The sequence below is a fragment of the Erpetoichthys calabaricus genome, chromosome 14, assembly GCF_900747795.2.
Source record: "Erpetoichthys calabaricus chromosome 14, fErpCal1.3, whole genome shotgun sequence".
Lineage (NCBI taxonomy): Eukaryota > Metazoa > Chordata > Cladistia > Polypteriformes > Polypteridae > Erpetoichthys > Erpetoichthys calabaricus.
The window spans coordinates 4,796,394-4,813,024 of record NC_041407.2 but is presented as its reverse complement, the minus strand read 5'-3'; the positions used below and the strand labels follow the sequence as shown (position 1 = coordinate 4,813,024).

The 16,631-nt window shown below is 39.8% G+C and overlaps 1 protein-coding gene across 1 annotated transcript in view; it reads right to left on the bottom strand.

Moving 5' to 3' along the window:
* The window catches only part of myo15b (myosin XVB), a 137,065-nt gene extending 120,642 nt beyond the window's left edge, over positions 1–16,423 (bottom strand). The window contains 7 exon segments of the mRNA XM_051918932.1: positions 2,427–2,530; positions 4,663–4,753; positions 7,747–7,821; positions 9,887–9,996; positions 10,286–10,349; positions 10,783–10,847; positions 13,586–16,423. Of these exon segments, the coding sequence (XP_051774892.1) occupies positions 2,427–2,530; positions 4,663–4,753; positions 7,747–7,821; positions 9,887–9,996; positions 10,286–10,349; positions 10,783–10,847; positions 13,586–16,423 (3,347 nt within the window).
* Positions 16,424–16,631: the final 208 nt, after the last annotated feature.

Here is a 16,631-nt window from a genome sequence, read left to right as displayed (position 1 = left end):
ATCCAGGAGCCGCTGCTCCTCCGCATCGAGAGGAGTCAGATGAGGTGGCTCCTGGATGCCTCCCTGATGAGGTGTTCTGGGCACGGCTAACCGGGAGGAGGCCCCAGGGAAGACCCAGGACACGTTAAAGGGACTATGTCTCCTGGCTGGCCTGGGAACGCCTCGGGATTCCCCCGGCAGAGCTAGAAGAAGTGGCCAGGGAGAGGGAAGTCTGGACATCTCTGCTCAAGCTGCTGCCCCCGCGACCCGATCTCGGATAAGCGGAAGAGGATGGATGGATGGATGGATGGATTTTGATGTGGTCACAGAAGGAACCGAACACTCCAGTTAACAGCATTTCTGGAGAAAATAAAACACAGGCGAGTTTACAGCCATTTATTTCAGATACAGTCACTTTTTAGGACCTAGGCACATTGGTCACCAACCCTGACACAAGCATTATGGCCTGAAACAGGAAGCCAAATCTGTTAAATTCCCAACACCAGGTTCTTGGATCAGAAACCTGGAACTACAGGGTGGGCCTTTCTAACTATACATTTCATGCTATTTTTTATGTCTTAAAAGTTATATTTGGAAATCGATAGGCTTGGTTTCCTTGCGACCCTCATATGGATTATGGTTTGAGAAAACGTATTTGTAAATGTGGAGAGTCTTCTGGGCTTTAAATGTAATGTACCAGGTTTTTGTAGTTAACGCCACTCCATTGCACTTTACAGAAACAACACAATAACTGAATTGATTGGTTACATGGTACACTTAGGGTATAAATTAAAACTGGAAAATTGTGAATTTATAAATACCTTTCAGTATAAAAACATCATGCCCAGGCATTTTAGATTCTCATTATATTTACACATTATAATAATAAATATGAGCTGGCAGATGACATGATTTACTCGGAGTCACAAAGCCAGTGGTGGAGACTGAACCCGTAACTTTTACTGCCTAGCAGGTCTACAGGACAGTAGTGAGACCAGCTATGTTATATGGGCTGGAGACAGTGGCACTGCCCAGAAAACAGGAGAGAGAGCTGGAGGTGGCAGAGTTAAAGATGCTAAGATTTGCACTGGGTGTGACGAGGATGGACAGGATTAGAAATGTGAACATTAGAGGGTCAGCTCAGGTGGGACAGTTGGGAGACAAAGTCAGAGAGGCGAGATTGCGTTGGTTTGGACATGTGCAGAGGAGAGATGAGGGGTATATTGGGAGAAGGGTGCTAAGGATAGAGCTGCCAGGGAAGAGGAAAAGAGGAAGGCCTAAGTGAAGGTTTATGGATGTGGTGAGAGAGGACATGTAGGTGATGGGTGTGACAGAACAAGATGACGAGGACGGAACGATATGGAAGAAGATGATCTGCTGTGGCAACCCCTAATGGGAGCAGCCGAAAGAAGAAGATGATGTAAATCACTGGGTGCCACACTGCCTACCTGCCTGCCAGGTCATCTCTGGCTTTGCTGCCTAAGGTAGGCCTATTATGTGCTTTCCCCATATGTTCATCTGAGTAGAGCCAATGGCTTTATTTTCTGTAAGTAATGAAATTGCTGCTTACAACTTCATTACAAATTACGGAATTAAGATGTCATCATTGTAGAAATAGCTGCCCACACTACTTTCAGTATTTATTCCATTTGACCTGTGTGATACAAATTAATATGTAGCTTTTTCTTCTTATTTTCCAAATGATACAGGGTGGGCCATGGAAAAGTAGCCCACCTCCAATACTGGTGCCACGCCCTTTGGAGGAGGCTATAGCCACTTCATGACCAGAAAATTGGCATTTGGTGCACGGTGTCAGGAACACGAATAGTGGGCCCAATTTTCTTTGAATCAACTGTGAATACCACGGTTTACTTGGACATCTTTGAACAATTTTACGACCAACTAACACCAGAAGAAAGAATGTACTGCTTTTTCCAACAAGATGGGGCAACATGCCAAACCTTACGCGACTCACTGGCACGGGTTCATGAACTGGTTTACAGAGAATCAAACTGTGAGCAAGGGGTTATGGCCGCCACGTTCCCTGGGCTTGTCCACATGCGATTTTTATTTGTGGGGAAATTTAAAGCATAAAGTGTATGCCAACAATCCACTTACCCTGGTTGAACTCCAATTAAAACATCACAAACACTATCCACAGCATCACTGTTGAAAAGCTACAAGCAGTGTCAGCCAGCGTGCTCCGATGTGCCCAAAGGTGCATAGACGTGAACCGGGACCACTTTCAGCATCTGTTGTAACTTGTGGGTAAGTGAAGAAAAACAATCCACTTGCTCACTCATCTTGTCATACTATTGCTGGAGGCGGGCTAGTTTTCCGTGGCCCACCCTGTATTTTTTCCCTTGGGCAACCAATACTACCCCCAGTAACACAGACAGGCTCTCACAATGCATACATACAGTATTAACGTGCTTCAGATTACTTACTTCAATATATGAATGTGCAGATATTTCCCAAAGCGGCTAGAATTGTCATTTAGGATTGTCTTGGCATTTCCAAAACTCTCAAGAATGGAAAAAATTTCAGTGGGCTGAAGGAATAAACACAGAATATGTTTTTAAAAAGTAAACAAAGTATTGTGGTACATTTATTTAACAAAAAAAAAAAAACCTTCAGTATGCATGTTAGTTGGAATTTTGAAAATGTTTATGCATGATAAAATAATAAATGTGTATTTTTGTACCCTAGGTATGACATATTTCAATAATTCTCAAAAGGCTTTTTTAGATTATAGAATGTCATAACAAATATTTACCATAGCAGATCAGTTTAAATACCATGGGGTAAATATCACAAGTAAACATAAAGCTCTTTATCAACAAAATTTTGGCGTCTGTATGGAAAAAATTAAGCAAGACTTGCATAGATGGCCAACCCTTCATCTCACTCTAGCCGGAAGAATTAACATTGTTAAGATGAATATCCTTCCTAAACTTCTCTTTTTATTTCAAAACATTCCAATATATATCAATAAATTGTTTTTTAAATAGTTAGATTCAACAATAACCTCATTCATTTGGAACTCCAAACACCCACGTATCCGAAGAGCGACCCTACAAAGACCTCAGGCAGAAGGTGGCATGGCTTTACCTAATTTTCAGTTTTATTACTGGGCAGCAAACATACAAGCCATAAAAACCTGGACACAAATAAATGAACACACACAGGCTTGGTCTGCAATAGAAGTAAAATCCTGTAGCACTTCTTTATATTCCCTGCTCTGCTCTCCAATAAATGAAAGTTATCGCAAATATACTAATAACCCAATTGTGCTTTACTCACTCAGAATATGGAACCAAATTAGAAAGCATTTTAAGATGGAAAATCATTTATCAGTGGCACCTCTGCAAGAGAACCACCTCTTTCAACCTTCGCAAGTATATCCAGTTTTTAATACCTGGAAAAGTTTTTACGATTAAAATGCTCAGAGATCTTTATATAGACAACATATTTACATCTTTTGAACAATTACGTTCAAAATTCAACCTCCCAGCTACACATTTCTTTTACTATCTTCAAATTAGAAATTTTGTTAAACAGAAATTGCCCGATTTCCCCCACCTCGCACCCTCAACAATGCTGGAAAAAACACTGCTCAATTTCGAGGAAACAAACACTATTTCCGCAATATATAAAATCTTATTAGAGTCCCTACCTTTCAAAGATCCAAGAGGACATTGGGAAGAAGATCTCTTAATCAATATATCAGAAAAGGAGTGGATGGTAGCAAAGCAGAGAATTCACTCGAGTTCTATATGCGCAAAGCATAGAATTATTCAACTAAAAATTATATATCGAGCTCATCTGTCTCGCTTAAAACTGTCCAAAATGTTTCCAGGGCAGGATCCAACCTGCGAGCGCTGCAACCAAGCTCCTGCCTCACTGGGTCACATGTTTTGGGCCTGCACCAAACTAACATCATTTTAGACAAAAATTTTTAAGTGCCTTTCAGACAGTCTTGGGGTCACCATCCCTCCTAACCCATTAACAGCTGTGTTCGGTGTTCTTCCAGATGGACTTGAATTGGAGAAGGACAAGCAAACGGTGATTGCATTCACTACACTTTTGGCACGCAGACTTATTTTGTTAAATTGGAAGAATTCTAATTCTCCTCTTATAAGTCAGTGGGAAACCGATGTTTTATATTATTTGAAATTGGAAAATATCAAATTTTCAGTTAGAGGATCTGTACAAAATTTTTTCAAAACATGGCAGGATTTAATCAATATTATTTTAGAATAAGAGAAATAACTATTATCGCATTTAACTCCCTTCTCCATCTCTTATTTATATAGATATTTACTTCTCCCTTTCTTTTGTTTAATGTTGCCTTATTAAAAAGCCTTAAGCAATTTTCCTTTAGCTAAGCTCTCCTTCTCAGGGGTGGGTTTTGATTAGTCTTCAAATTTGTTGGGTTATAAATTGATCTGTTTGTATGGAATGATTACAATGAAAATTAATAAAATAAAAATATTAAAAAAAAGAATGTCATAACAAATATTTACTTCTAACATGGCACTTGTTCATCAGATTCATTCATATTGTATTTAAAAAGTGTGCATTTTCATTACATATTTATTTTTTATAATGCTATACACCTGAAAAATAGAATTATTTGAATTATTAAATAAAATAAATGCAGTTACCACTGCATTGACTGACCTGGTGAATGACATCTTGCTCTTGATAAATTTTGCTTACATACTGTATAATCATTTTGGCTGCCTCAGTCTTGCCGGAGCCACTTTGCCCACTAAAGAAAAATGCAGGCAAAGTTTATTATTTTTACCATAATCTGAGCAATGATAGGGAACATTAAGGAGCAGTGCACACCACAGCTGGAATTTTCATAAACAGTTTCCCTCACCATTACTTAATTATGTTCAGAACACTTAAGCTAAGCCAGTCATATTGTACCATGTGTATTCCTGAAACATTACTGAGGAAACGTTAATCACTGACACATTGGAGACCTCGCAAGTGGACACTGTAGCTTACTGCATTAGATAGATAGACAGATAGATAGATAGAATTTGGTATAGTAGGCAGGATTAGATAGATAGATAGATAGATAGATAGATAGATAGATAGATAGATAGATAGATAGATAGATAGATAGATAGGATTAATAAATCTATCTATCTAAGGGGAAATTCACAAAATTATTATTTGTTAACATTATAGCATTCTAATGTATGCCCTAGATTTGTCTTTAGCTATATATTCCAATTTTCCAGCTATACTGAATTAAACCTTATACATGTTGCAGTCTTTCCATTCTAGTTGTATTGGTACAATAAAACACAAAAGCAATATAATATACACAAAGGCGCTTATCTATGTTAATAATTTCAAGCTGCATTTGCAGTGAAAACTTTGCAAATCAAAATTTGATCAGTGATTCATTGTGGCTGCTGTAGTCTACTGAGACTGGCATCATGAGCACAGGATCAAAACTGGCATTTCTTCAGGTAGTAATTTATGTCTCACATTGGCTCTGTAGCAATAGCAGCTCTTTGCAGTTTCCATACAGTAAAACCTCTGGTTACGAACGTTTCGGAAAACACGTACAAATTGGGTTACGATCAAAGAATTTGCCAAACTTTTGCATCCATTAACGACCACACACTCAGGTGGCAAACAAAAACACTGGCAGCCAGCCAGTTTCCCTTCCAGTTCGTACGCGCCAATGATTTCCGCACGTGTTCAGTCTCTCCCTGTACATTGTTCTCGGTCAGACGTGCGTGCTGATTCGCTGTGAACTCTGTGCTCTATTTCATGTGCTTTTGCAATTAACTATGGCCTCTAAGCAAGTGAAGATTGGTAGTGTTGGTGAGAAGAAAGGTTTGAAGAAAATTGAAATTGAATTAAAGAAAGAAATTATTAACCTCATGCAAGGTTAGTTTTCTTGGTTGTTTATGGTTAGTTTTTGTATAAATTAAGGATTTTTCAAATTTTCATTTTTTTCCCTGTGCTTAAAACTCATTAAAAAAAAAGTGTTTACAGCAAGTGGTTCGTAAGGCTGTAGCGTGAACTCTTGCAATGTTAGTTTTCTCTGTTGTTCAAGGTTTTCTCAGTGTTATTCAATGTTTTTACATGTAGTTTACTATTGCACTGTGCATTCTATGGTATAATTAACTATTTTTGTGCTTAAAAATCTTTAAAAAAATATATTTACATACAGTTTGTACGGTCTGGAACCGATTAATTGTATTTACATACAATTTTATGGGGGCAATTAGTTCGGGTTGCGACCAGAGTTTTGGAACAAATTACGGTCGTGTTTGTTCCACTGTGCATTAAATATTGGGTAAGAGGTTTCCTTAAGTCAAGGGTCCTCAATCCGAGTCCTGGGGGGCCGCAGTGGCTGCAGGTTTTTGTTCTTACCCGGTTGCGTAATCAGAAAGCAATTCTTGCCAATAATTTAATTTCATGGCTTGTTTGTGCTTTAACTCTGCTATGTCAGCTCATTCTCATATCCTGGATTTTCTTCCCTTTTCTAAGAATATATCATCCAAATGTCTAAAACAGACGAGTTATTCTCAGTCCTTCACTTTTTTTCTCTTCACTTTCTTTCCAAGTATTTAATTAAACCCAATAGTGCCTGATAAATACACACAGGTAGGTGTAAATGGTAGCTAAGCTAAATGGAGAAATGCTGCTCATTTTGTCATTTGCATGTTATTGGTAATTAGGGGCAATAAAAAAAAAAAACTAAGATCAGAGCTGTTTAAGACTAAAATAAGTGATAAGGGTTCAAAATCTTAATGAACGAGACAAAGTGAAGCAGAAGTGTTACTTGAGCAATAAGGGCTTCTCATTAAGCAATTGGGTTGGAACAAAAACCTGCAGCCACTGCGGCCCTCCAGGACCGTGATTGAGGACCCCTGGAGTAAGTCATGCATTGGCCATTCATCCTATAAACAGCACATTGTTGACTTTCTTTCAGCTTTCTCATGTGATGTACATGACACCTTGCTCTTCAATTATTCTTTTATCAAACAGCAAGGCTCTGGTCTTAGTTAATGACAAAAACTAAATAGGGAAAAGAATTATTTAACACTCTTATGCTTTACTTATTACAGGACAGATGTAAAAAGGCTGAAACATATAGAAACGTTGCATGCACACAAGTTAGGCAGCAGAAAAATGACAGGTACTCAATAGAGGTAAAGGAAAAAGGAGCTAAGCCATTGACTCATAGAAATATTGCTCTTCTGGGTGTGTATAACACAGAATTGTAGGAACTGCTTTGTTTGGCTTGTCAAGGACAGTTGTGAAATAATTCCAAATTTTTACATCTCTTTTCTGATGAATAACCAAAAAACAGGTTTGTAGCCAAAAGTGAAAAAGACGTCAAACACACTGGTGAAACACATAAAGAGAAGAACAAACTCTGGACTGCGGTGGGTTGGCGCCCTGCCCGGGATTGGTTCCTGCCTTGTGCTCTGTGCTGGCTGGGATTGGCTCCAGCAGTCCCCTGTGACCCTGTAGTTAGGATATAGTGGGTTGGATAATGGATGGATGGATAAACTCTGGATAAGATGCCAGTCCAGTTCTTGATTAATGTATTCGTTAACACACATTCGCTCTCTTTAGGGTAATTCAGAGTCATTCACCAGCCTAATGGGCATGTCGTTGGGATGTGGGAGAAAACAAATACTCAGAGAAAACTCAAACAAACACTTGGAGTACTATTAAAACAGACACCCAGTTTATATTTTCAGTTCATTTCAATAAACTTACCTGATTATAATACACATCTGCTGATCAGAAGTCTGGGACTGACAGTATACTGTATCAGCTATAGCAAAGATATGCCTAAAAAAAAAAAAAAAAAAGTGTTATTATATATATGTGTGTACATTCACAAAATAAATATTATATGCATACATATACACAATAATGGGTCATGGTAAAAATCTCTGGGATGGAATTTTTAAGGCAGTCGTACCTTTCCTATATTACAGTGAAGCACACATTCTAAAGACAGACCCAAAAATACTCCAGAAACAAAGTTGATGATACCAACGGTATGAAAGGGAATGAAAGAGTTAAAGGGATTTCTTGGCAACTCAGACATCACAAAACCACAGTAGAAGACTATAAATGTTCAAATACAAAAAAGACTTGCTCTCCATGAGCAAAATATGAAATTTGCTGTGAAGTTACAAAGTAGCTTGGACAACATCTGAAAATACGCAGACATACATTCTCTCAAATTGGACACTGTGCATCACTCCATAATGCATGTAAAGTCACTGTTCTGTGTTATTTGTTTATTCAGAGTTTATTTTGCTTGACAATCTTATGATATTCACTATGAAAAATAATAATGCACATTTGTACCTGGCAACTACTTTTTTTGTGGCATTTTGCATAGCTAGGTAGATCAATTTTATACGTATAACTTCATTTATAGACAACATCATCCAAAGAATGAAAGAAAGATTAATATTACAATTATTACATCATGTCCTATAATATTATGACATTAACATCTGAATGACTGTTCAAGGGGTAGGAGACCTGGGTTCACTTCCCGGGTCCTTCCTGCGTGGAGTCTGCATGTTCTCCCCGTGTCTGCGTGGGTTTCCTCCCACAGTCCAAAGACATGCAGGTTAGGTGCATTGGCTATTCTAAATTGTCCCTAGTGTGTGCTTGGTGTGTGTGCCCTGCAGTGGGCTGGCGCCCTGCCCGGGGTTTGTTTCCTGCCTTGCGCCCTGTGTTGGCTGGGATTGGCTCCAGCAGACCCCCCGTGACCCTGTAGTTAGGATATAGCAGGTTGGATAATGGATGGATGTGCAAGGGGTGGGACTATGAAAAGATATCAACATACATAACTTTGTTGTTCCTTCCGGTCATGTGATCATGACGCACTTCCGGGTTATAGGGCTCATCGCACTCTAAGCCTCCCTACTGTGGCTCCTGGTGGTCCCCATGGTATCCAGCAGGGTTGTTTATAAAAACTACAATGTCCATAATGCCCTGCTGGGATTTGGGGAACTTCCATGCTGCTGGGAGGGCTCCATCTGGCCTAGAGGTGTGGACCAGAATATCTGGCCGGCCATCCCTCACAACAGCTTGAATATGTTTTGAAGTTGATTGGGGTTGTTTATCCACCATTCGGACTATCCTTCGTTGCAGTCTTTTATCAATTTTTCTCTTCCATCCACGTCCAGGGAGATTAGCTACAGTGCCATGTGTTGTGAACTTCTTGATTATGTTGTGCACAGTGGACAAAGGAACATGAAGATCTCTGGAGATGGACTTGTAGCCTTGAGATTGTTGATATTTTTCCACAATTTTTGTTCTCAAGTCCTCAGACAATTCTCTGTTCTTCTTTCTGTTCTCCATGCTTAGTGTGGCACACTCCAACACACAACAGAAAGGTTGAGTCAACTTTTCTCCATTTTAACTGGCTTCAGGTGTGATTGCTATATTGCCAGCACCTGTTTCTTGCCACAGGTGAGTTCAAACGAGCATCATATGCTTGAAATAAAACGATTTACCCACAATTTTGAAAGGATGCCAATAATTTTGTCCAGTCCATTTTTGGAGTTCTGTGTGACATGATGTCAGATTTGGCTTTTTTTCAATGTTTTTTTGTGTTGCACATAAAGGAAATAAACATGTATATACAAAAACATTTGTAATTGCAATAATTTTCTGGGAGAAATGGCGCATTTTCTGGGAAAATTCCAGGGGTGCTGATAATTTCGGCCATGACTGTATGTAACGCAAATAAGAAATACAAGAACATGTATGCGTGAATATTGATAAATAGGATTTAGTAAAATTCTATAATATATTCACATTATATAATACACAGTATTTCAGTCCATGAAAGCATTTCTGTAAGAGAGTTACACATAGCAGTACTCACGGGGGATTAAGAGAGAGCATCTGTCCCTGATAGATTTCTCTGATTTCATCCGTGTAAATACCCAGCTTCTTGAAAGGGTTCACAGAAAGCAGAAGATTCCCAATATAGGTCTAAAAGCAAAGGAAATAAATGGAAGTAGACTAATCCTGATAGATACATCTGTGGATTTTACTCTTTGTACCCCCTTATAGGTACAGTTACATTTAATAACGCACCACATAACAACCTAACAAATGTTCAAAGAAAACAGCGACATTTAGGAGAAACATCACATACAAACGAGCACCATTATAGTAACTTTGGCTTCTGTGCCAGACAGTATTTTAAGAGTAATCTTGTGAGATTTTTAAATTTGTACATTGTGCATTTTGGAAATTGGAAATACATTCTATCGCTTACATAAATGCAGTCCCTGTGGAACCTCTTCTTCAAATTGAGAAGCACGGCACTCTCACACACCTCTCTGTAAAGTAATAAAAAGTAATAAATATTTGACTTACGTAATATCCGTAAAAGTCCTACTGAAGTATGCTTAACTGAATATAAAGATCATTTGTTGCTTCTTAAAAAGTGTATATATTTGTAAAGGTTTTGAAATGCCAACTGAGACTGAGCCATTTTGTTAAATTTAGAGAACTGTCTGACTCACTAGCAAACTCTTTGAGCTCATACCAGAGGGGCGCACTTAGATAAGACCAAATAACATTGAGAGAAAATAACATTTTCTCTCAATGGATTCTTTAGGTTATGATTTTTATCACAATATCAGGGGATCCCTATAGGAATCATTAGCTGAAAAAAAAAATGAAACCACTTTGACCCTCAGTCATGAAAGATATTGTTGCATCACATCATGCCACTAGCTGTTTAATTACAACAAAAAATTGAATGCTCACTCAAGTAAACAGAGATCTTCCACTTCGTCTACTTCCACAGAAAGTCTCCTACCATCCACATGGACCTTTAAAGAGAAATTGCAAATACGGGAGTATCCTTCACATAAGATATTTGGTTATTCATCACAAAACCAAACTAAAGAACCATCGTTGCTCCAACATAAAAACCAAAAAAGGCGTTCTCTTATATTTCACTAGCTGTTCTACCTGGCTTTGCCCAGAAGAGTGATAAATTATATATTACATACATAAAATAAATAAAAACCAGATCTGATACTTATGACCTCCTCATCACAGCAGAGAGACTTGTATTTTTTAATATTATTTAGCTTCTACTGCTCCTGCGCATATTAAGCCCTTATAAAATTTTACGGTGAAATTAAGTGTAAGATTCAGAGAGAGAGAGAGACGTAATTTTGCAGCAAAGAACAATTTGTAAAACTGTATTAATAATCTCAATAGTTCAATAATATTGAAATACAGTAATCCCTCGCTACTTCGCGGTTCACTTTTCGCAGATTCACGACTTCGCGGATTTTATATGTAAGCATATCTAAATATATAACGTGGATTTTTCGCTGCTTCGTGGGTTTCTGCGGACAATGGGTCTTTTTACTTCTGGTATTTGCTTCCTCAGTTGGTTTGCCCAGTTGATTTCATACAAGAGATGCTATTGGCGGATGGCTGAGAAGCTACCCAATCAGAGCACGCAGTTAAGTTCCTGTGTGCTGCTGATTGGCTCAGCGACGGAGTGCTGCATTAACCAGGAAGTCTCATCTCACTCATTCAGCATTAACGTGCTCTTGCTACTGCATTCAGGGGATTATCACCTTCATCGTCATCATTTTTACTGCGCAGCATATTCATCACCATCATCACGTCATATATAGCTACGTGTACTTTGCTATACAGTAAGTGTAAACTTATCTACTGATTTCATATTGCTTAGCAGTTGTCCCTGTTATTAATAGAGTAAAGGGTGGGTTGTAAACAATACAGGGAGGGTTTAAAAATGTCCAAATACACGTTAAATAATTAAAGAAATATGGTGTCCCTACTTTGCGGAAATTCAGTTATCGCGGTCGGTCTTGGAACCTATCTCCCGCGATAAGTGAGGGATTACTGTATTAGAGTATGTCAGTGGTGGGCCGTCAGGGCCTTCAAGGCCTTCTCTGCTGGCCTAAAAAAATATCTGAATCACAAACTGATGTTAATTATATTTTGTCCATGAATACTTATTAAATAATTCCAAATAGTCTGTCCGCTTCCTTTTATAGCTTTTCCGATGGCTGTGCTGCTTCCAGACATGTATTTTCGTATTAAAGCATTTAACCAATCACATTTCAGCTATCATTTGTGGTCAGGCAGGGTCAAAGTCAAAGAAGTCTGCCCGGAGGCCTTCACAATCCATTCTGCAGGCCCTCTAACACAAAATAAATGTCGATTAAACTGTTGCTTCAACCAATCAGATTTTGAGTTGGTTTCACTAGGGCCCTCTAGCAGGCGTACGGCAACGTCACCGTATTCAGACCTGTTGATTGGATAGGATGGTGTAATATAAAAATCTGAATGAGAGCATCATGGGGCAGCTGTACACATTGGTATGTTTGGCGGTGACCATTCCCGTGTCCACTGCTTCTGTCGAGCGGACATTTTCAGCCCTAAAGCGAATTAAAACTTATGCCACAAATACGACAGGGCAGGTTCGACTTTCAGCATTAGCTTCGATGGCGATAGAAAGGGACTTCGTGATGAAACCCGAAGCGCACGGATAATCAGTACGACAGAGTAATTGAACTGTTTTTGAGGAAAGAGAGGAGGATGGTTTTGTTTACAAATAATCCGAATTTTTGGTGAGTAAAATGTTGCGATTTTCCTAAATAGTATTGCAAGTTTATGAGTTATTATTGATGTTTTTTATGTGTGTCGCGGCTGTAGCTGCAGTAGAAAGGAACTTGTTCACCCCTGGTTTGTCTATTCAATAAAGGCATTTATTGTGGCTGTAGGAGTTATCTGCAATGCAATGGCTCTTTATACTGTATTTCTGCATATTAAGATGGTTTTTATAACCATAAATTAGTTTTTGAGGGGCGGGTTGATTCAGACGGAGCACTACTGAAGACCTAGGTGTGAAATGCACGGTCCGCCACTGGCGTATGTAGAAAGCACTGCAGTTGTAATGTACAGCTTGATTGCTGGGAGACAAATGAGAGCCAGGGCCTCTCATTCCTTATCTTGGTCCTTCTCATCAGGTATGATCCTACCCTGACCAGTTAAGTTTTCCCCCCGGTCCATCTTCTCCCTCTAATTCTCTCCATATTTAAAATATCCTACGAACCCCTCTCTCATTCTGAAACAGACGCCATACCCACCCACATTAGGAATTCCCATAAGTCTTTAAAATGGATTATCAAACCAGGACAATCCATTAATTCTGTCAAATCTATGATTAATCCTTCTAATCAACACTTGGTTCAGCCCAATTCAGGTAGTTTGGGAAACCAGATCCTATCCTGGGAACATCAGGTGCAAGGCAAAAATTAGACCTGGACAAAGCTCCACTCCACCTCAGGACACACTCTGAGACATCCACACTCTTAACAGGGATGATTTTGAATGGTTATTAAATGGATATTCATGTCTTTGGATTTCCCTCCCACATTCCTACACAAAGAAAATACAAAAATCAATGTAGGAATCAATTGGATGCAAGGTTTGAGTCCAGAATGGGGGATCCATGATGTGTCAGCTGTAACCACTGCACCATTTTTCTGCCCACAATCCTATTAGAATCATGATGTACCTGTCTGTGTGTAAGATCCAACTCCAAATCTCCCTCCACTGTGTCTTCTGTCTCCCATCGACCTCCAGAGCCTTGATGCTGATGCTGAGGCCAATCAGCTTCCTTGTACATTGTCCACTTGCTCAGCTTCTCAACAGTTGGATGAGGGAGTAAGGTCTCCGATTTCAGCCAGCCCACTGGGTCACAGTGCAAAGAGCGACTCTGGGCCCAGTGCACCTCCATGTTGTTTTCATACATCTGCCCGTCTAAGAATTGTGCCACCTCACGATCTTCTTCTGTTTCATAATAAGGCGACTCCAACAAGTTATCCCTGAACATTTTCCCATTTTCCCGGTCATCAGATGAGAGCCATCGACCGCATGCCTTATCCTCTAGGTTTGTCCGACTTTTTCCAGTCTCCACTCGGTTTCTGCTTTGCTTATTTCTAGAGTTCACAAATGGAAAAAATCCCGATGATTGAGATGACATGCCTTTGTAAAGTAAACGGTCATTTTCACTTTTGACTCCTTGGCCCGCTGAAGAGGAGGAACTCCTCCTTACTGAGCTCTCAAAGTTTTTAGTATTCTTTTTAAGAGAAGGAGATTTTGTTTTCTCCGTTACTTCAGATCGACCATTAACACGCATGCTGGAAGGCGGCTTTGGGGAGACCCTGGGGCTGTGGCTCTCTGAAGATGTCCCCCTTGATTTGACAATCCTATGCACCCGAGGCAGCACAATTGCATATTTTGCATCAACAGAACTACGTTTTTCTTCTGGCTCACTAAGGCTGTCCGAGTTCAGCTGTAGGGAAGGTCCATTGTGATCATCAGCAGGAGAATCAAACGACTCGCCATCCTCTTGATGTTCCAGCAGCTTGATGGAATCTTTTGCAAGCATTGCTGTGGCCCCCCTCATTTTATTTCTAATGTTTTTAGCCCATCTGTTGGTCTTTTTTTTCAAATCTGGATTTTTAGGCTGCTCGTTGGTTTTCTTTTTTACCATTCCAGCGGTGCTGGCCAGCCGGATTGCCATTCTCCTACGCATTTTTTGTTTTTTTCTTTTTTCCAGCTTTTTCGCAATCCAACCAGAAAAGCTAATTGCTTCACCCACCGCTGCCAGCCTGGCTCTCAGATTTAGTGTTTTAGGTATTCTGCGATGGAACCAGGCCGTGACACGCTGTAACCTGGTGACTTTTCTTCGATATTCACTTTTGCAATTGCCAGAAGCACGTTCAGATAAGTCTTCCGTCATTTTCTCAGACTTCGCCCGGGACTGACGCCCAGCTGACTTCATCTTACCAATAACGAGGTCAAGGTTTTGATTTGATCGTATTTTCTTTTCTTCATGCGCCTCTTTTTTGAGGCTTTCATCAGGTTCAGACGAATCATCTTCCTCAGAATTGGGGTTGTTTTTTGACGTAATGCTCCCATAGGAGGCATTTCCTGCCACGGTCTCCATTTCTTCCGTCCCGTCGGGCTGCTCAGAGTTCGCATTCGATTTTAGTTTAGCTTTGGCCATTTTTTGCTTCATCTTAAGGGTCATGACAATCCGAGTTTGATTTGTTAGAAAATCATGTTGCTGCCTTTTCTCCCTAGCATTGACAGCCTTGTCTGTGGCACTACCAGTCTTACTGGCGAATTTTGCTAATTTTGTTACATTCATTTTGCTTTTGGCTTTAAGTGTGGATGCAGACAGAGACTCCTCATCAGACATCTTTGTCATTCTCTCAGTTTCTTTTTTTGGCTCAGTCCTCGGTTTGACCTTCACCCCTGCTAATATTTTACTCTTTAATTTTATAGTAGCTTCGGATTTTCTCGGCGACAGCTTGTTGTCAGACTTTCTCTCCTGCACTTTGTCACTTCCGCTGGCGCAGTCACTACCTTCATCCTCTGACTCAGATGTCACACTCTTTGTTTTCTTAATTTCTGGCGACTTGAGCAAGTCCTTCTTAGTGCCATTACTTGCACGACCCTGCTCCTCCTCTTCATCACCAGAACTTGATGTCTCCTCTGTACCTTCTGAATGTGCACGGTTTTCTTCTTTACTTCGACTAATTGACTGATCTTGGTTTTCCTCACTTTCTTCTCCCCCTGTATTAGATTCCACACTTTCAGAGTCACTGTGCTCAGTTTCACAGCCTTTTTCTTTTGCATCATCCCTAGTGAGGTCACTGTCTTCTCCTGAACTTTCTTCTGTCCGCGTCAGGTCTGTCACATCCTCGTCCGATTGTTCGTCCCCTGAATCAGTCAGATTTTCTTTATTGCTCAGTCCTTTGTTTAGGTTGCGCTGTGTTGCATTCCCTTTCTCAGATTTCTGTGTGCTTCTTTTTCCCAGTGCTTTATCGTTACTCTTTAACTGATGCGATTTGATAGGATTGGCTTCACTGCCACTTTCAGATGGGCTTGACAGAAACCTCTTCCCATCAGGCACCTGTGATAATGTCCTCTTTTGCTTAGACGAACCTAATTTATCCTTTAATTGTCCGACATCTTCTTTTTTCTTATTGCTACTGGTTATCTTCTTGTCATTTTTCCTATTTGAAACCTTTGCTGATCCCTTTATACTGGGTTTACATGCTGCTTTTTTCTGCTGGTCCTCACTTTTTCTGGTCTCACCTTTAGATGTAGGCCTGCGTGTTATCCCCTGGATGCTCTTTGTCTTCGTTTTGGTTTCCTCTCTAGAGCTGTCCTCCTCACACTCTGTGCTCCGTCCTGCACTTTGAGGTGTTGTCGCTCTCAGTTTTGATTTCACCGCCGGCTGTCCCTTTTTATCCACTTTGGATGAAGAAGCCTTTTCATCTTTTAGCTTTCCTCCTTTTGCAGATCTACTTTTTTCCTTCTTTGATTTGTCTGGAGCCATTTTTGCAATCCTCGAGTTAAAAATCTGGAAGTAAAACCATTAATAATTTCATGTTCACACGAGGCTATAAGAAATTAATAGCAAAATCTTGAAACCAGTTTTACTGTAATAGTGCAAAGAATAAAATGTGTTTATGACTGTCTTAATAAAACTTGGGAGATGTTAAAAGAAATTTTCATAAAAAAACGACATTCTCCAACATAGTTAA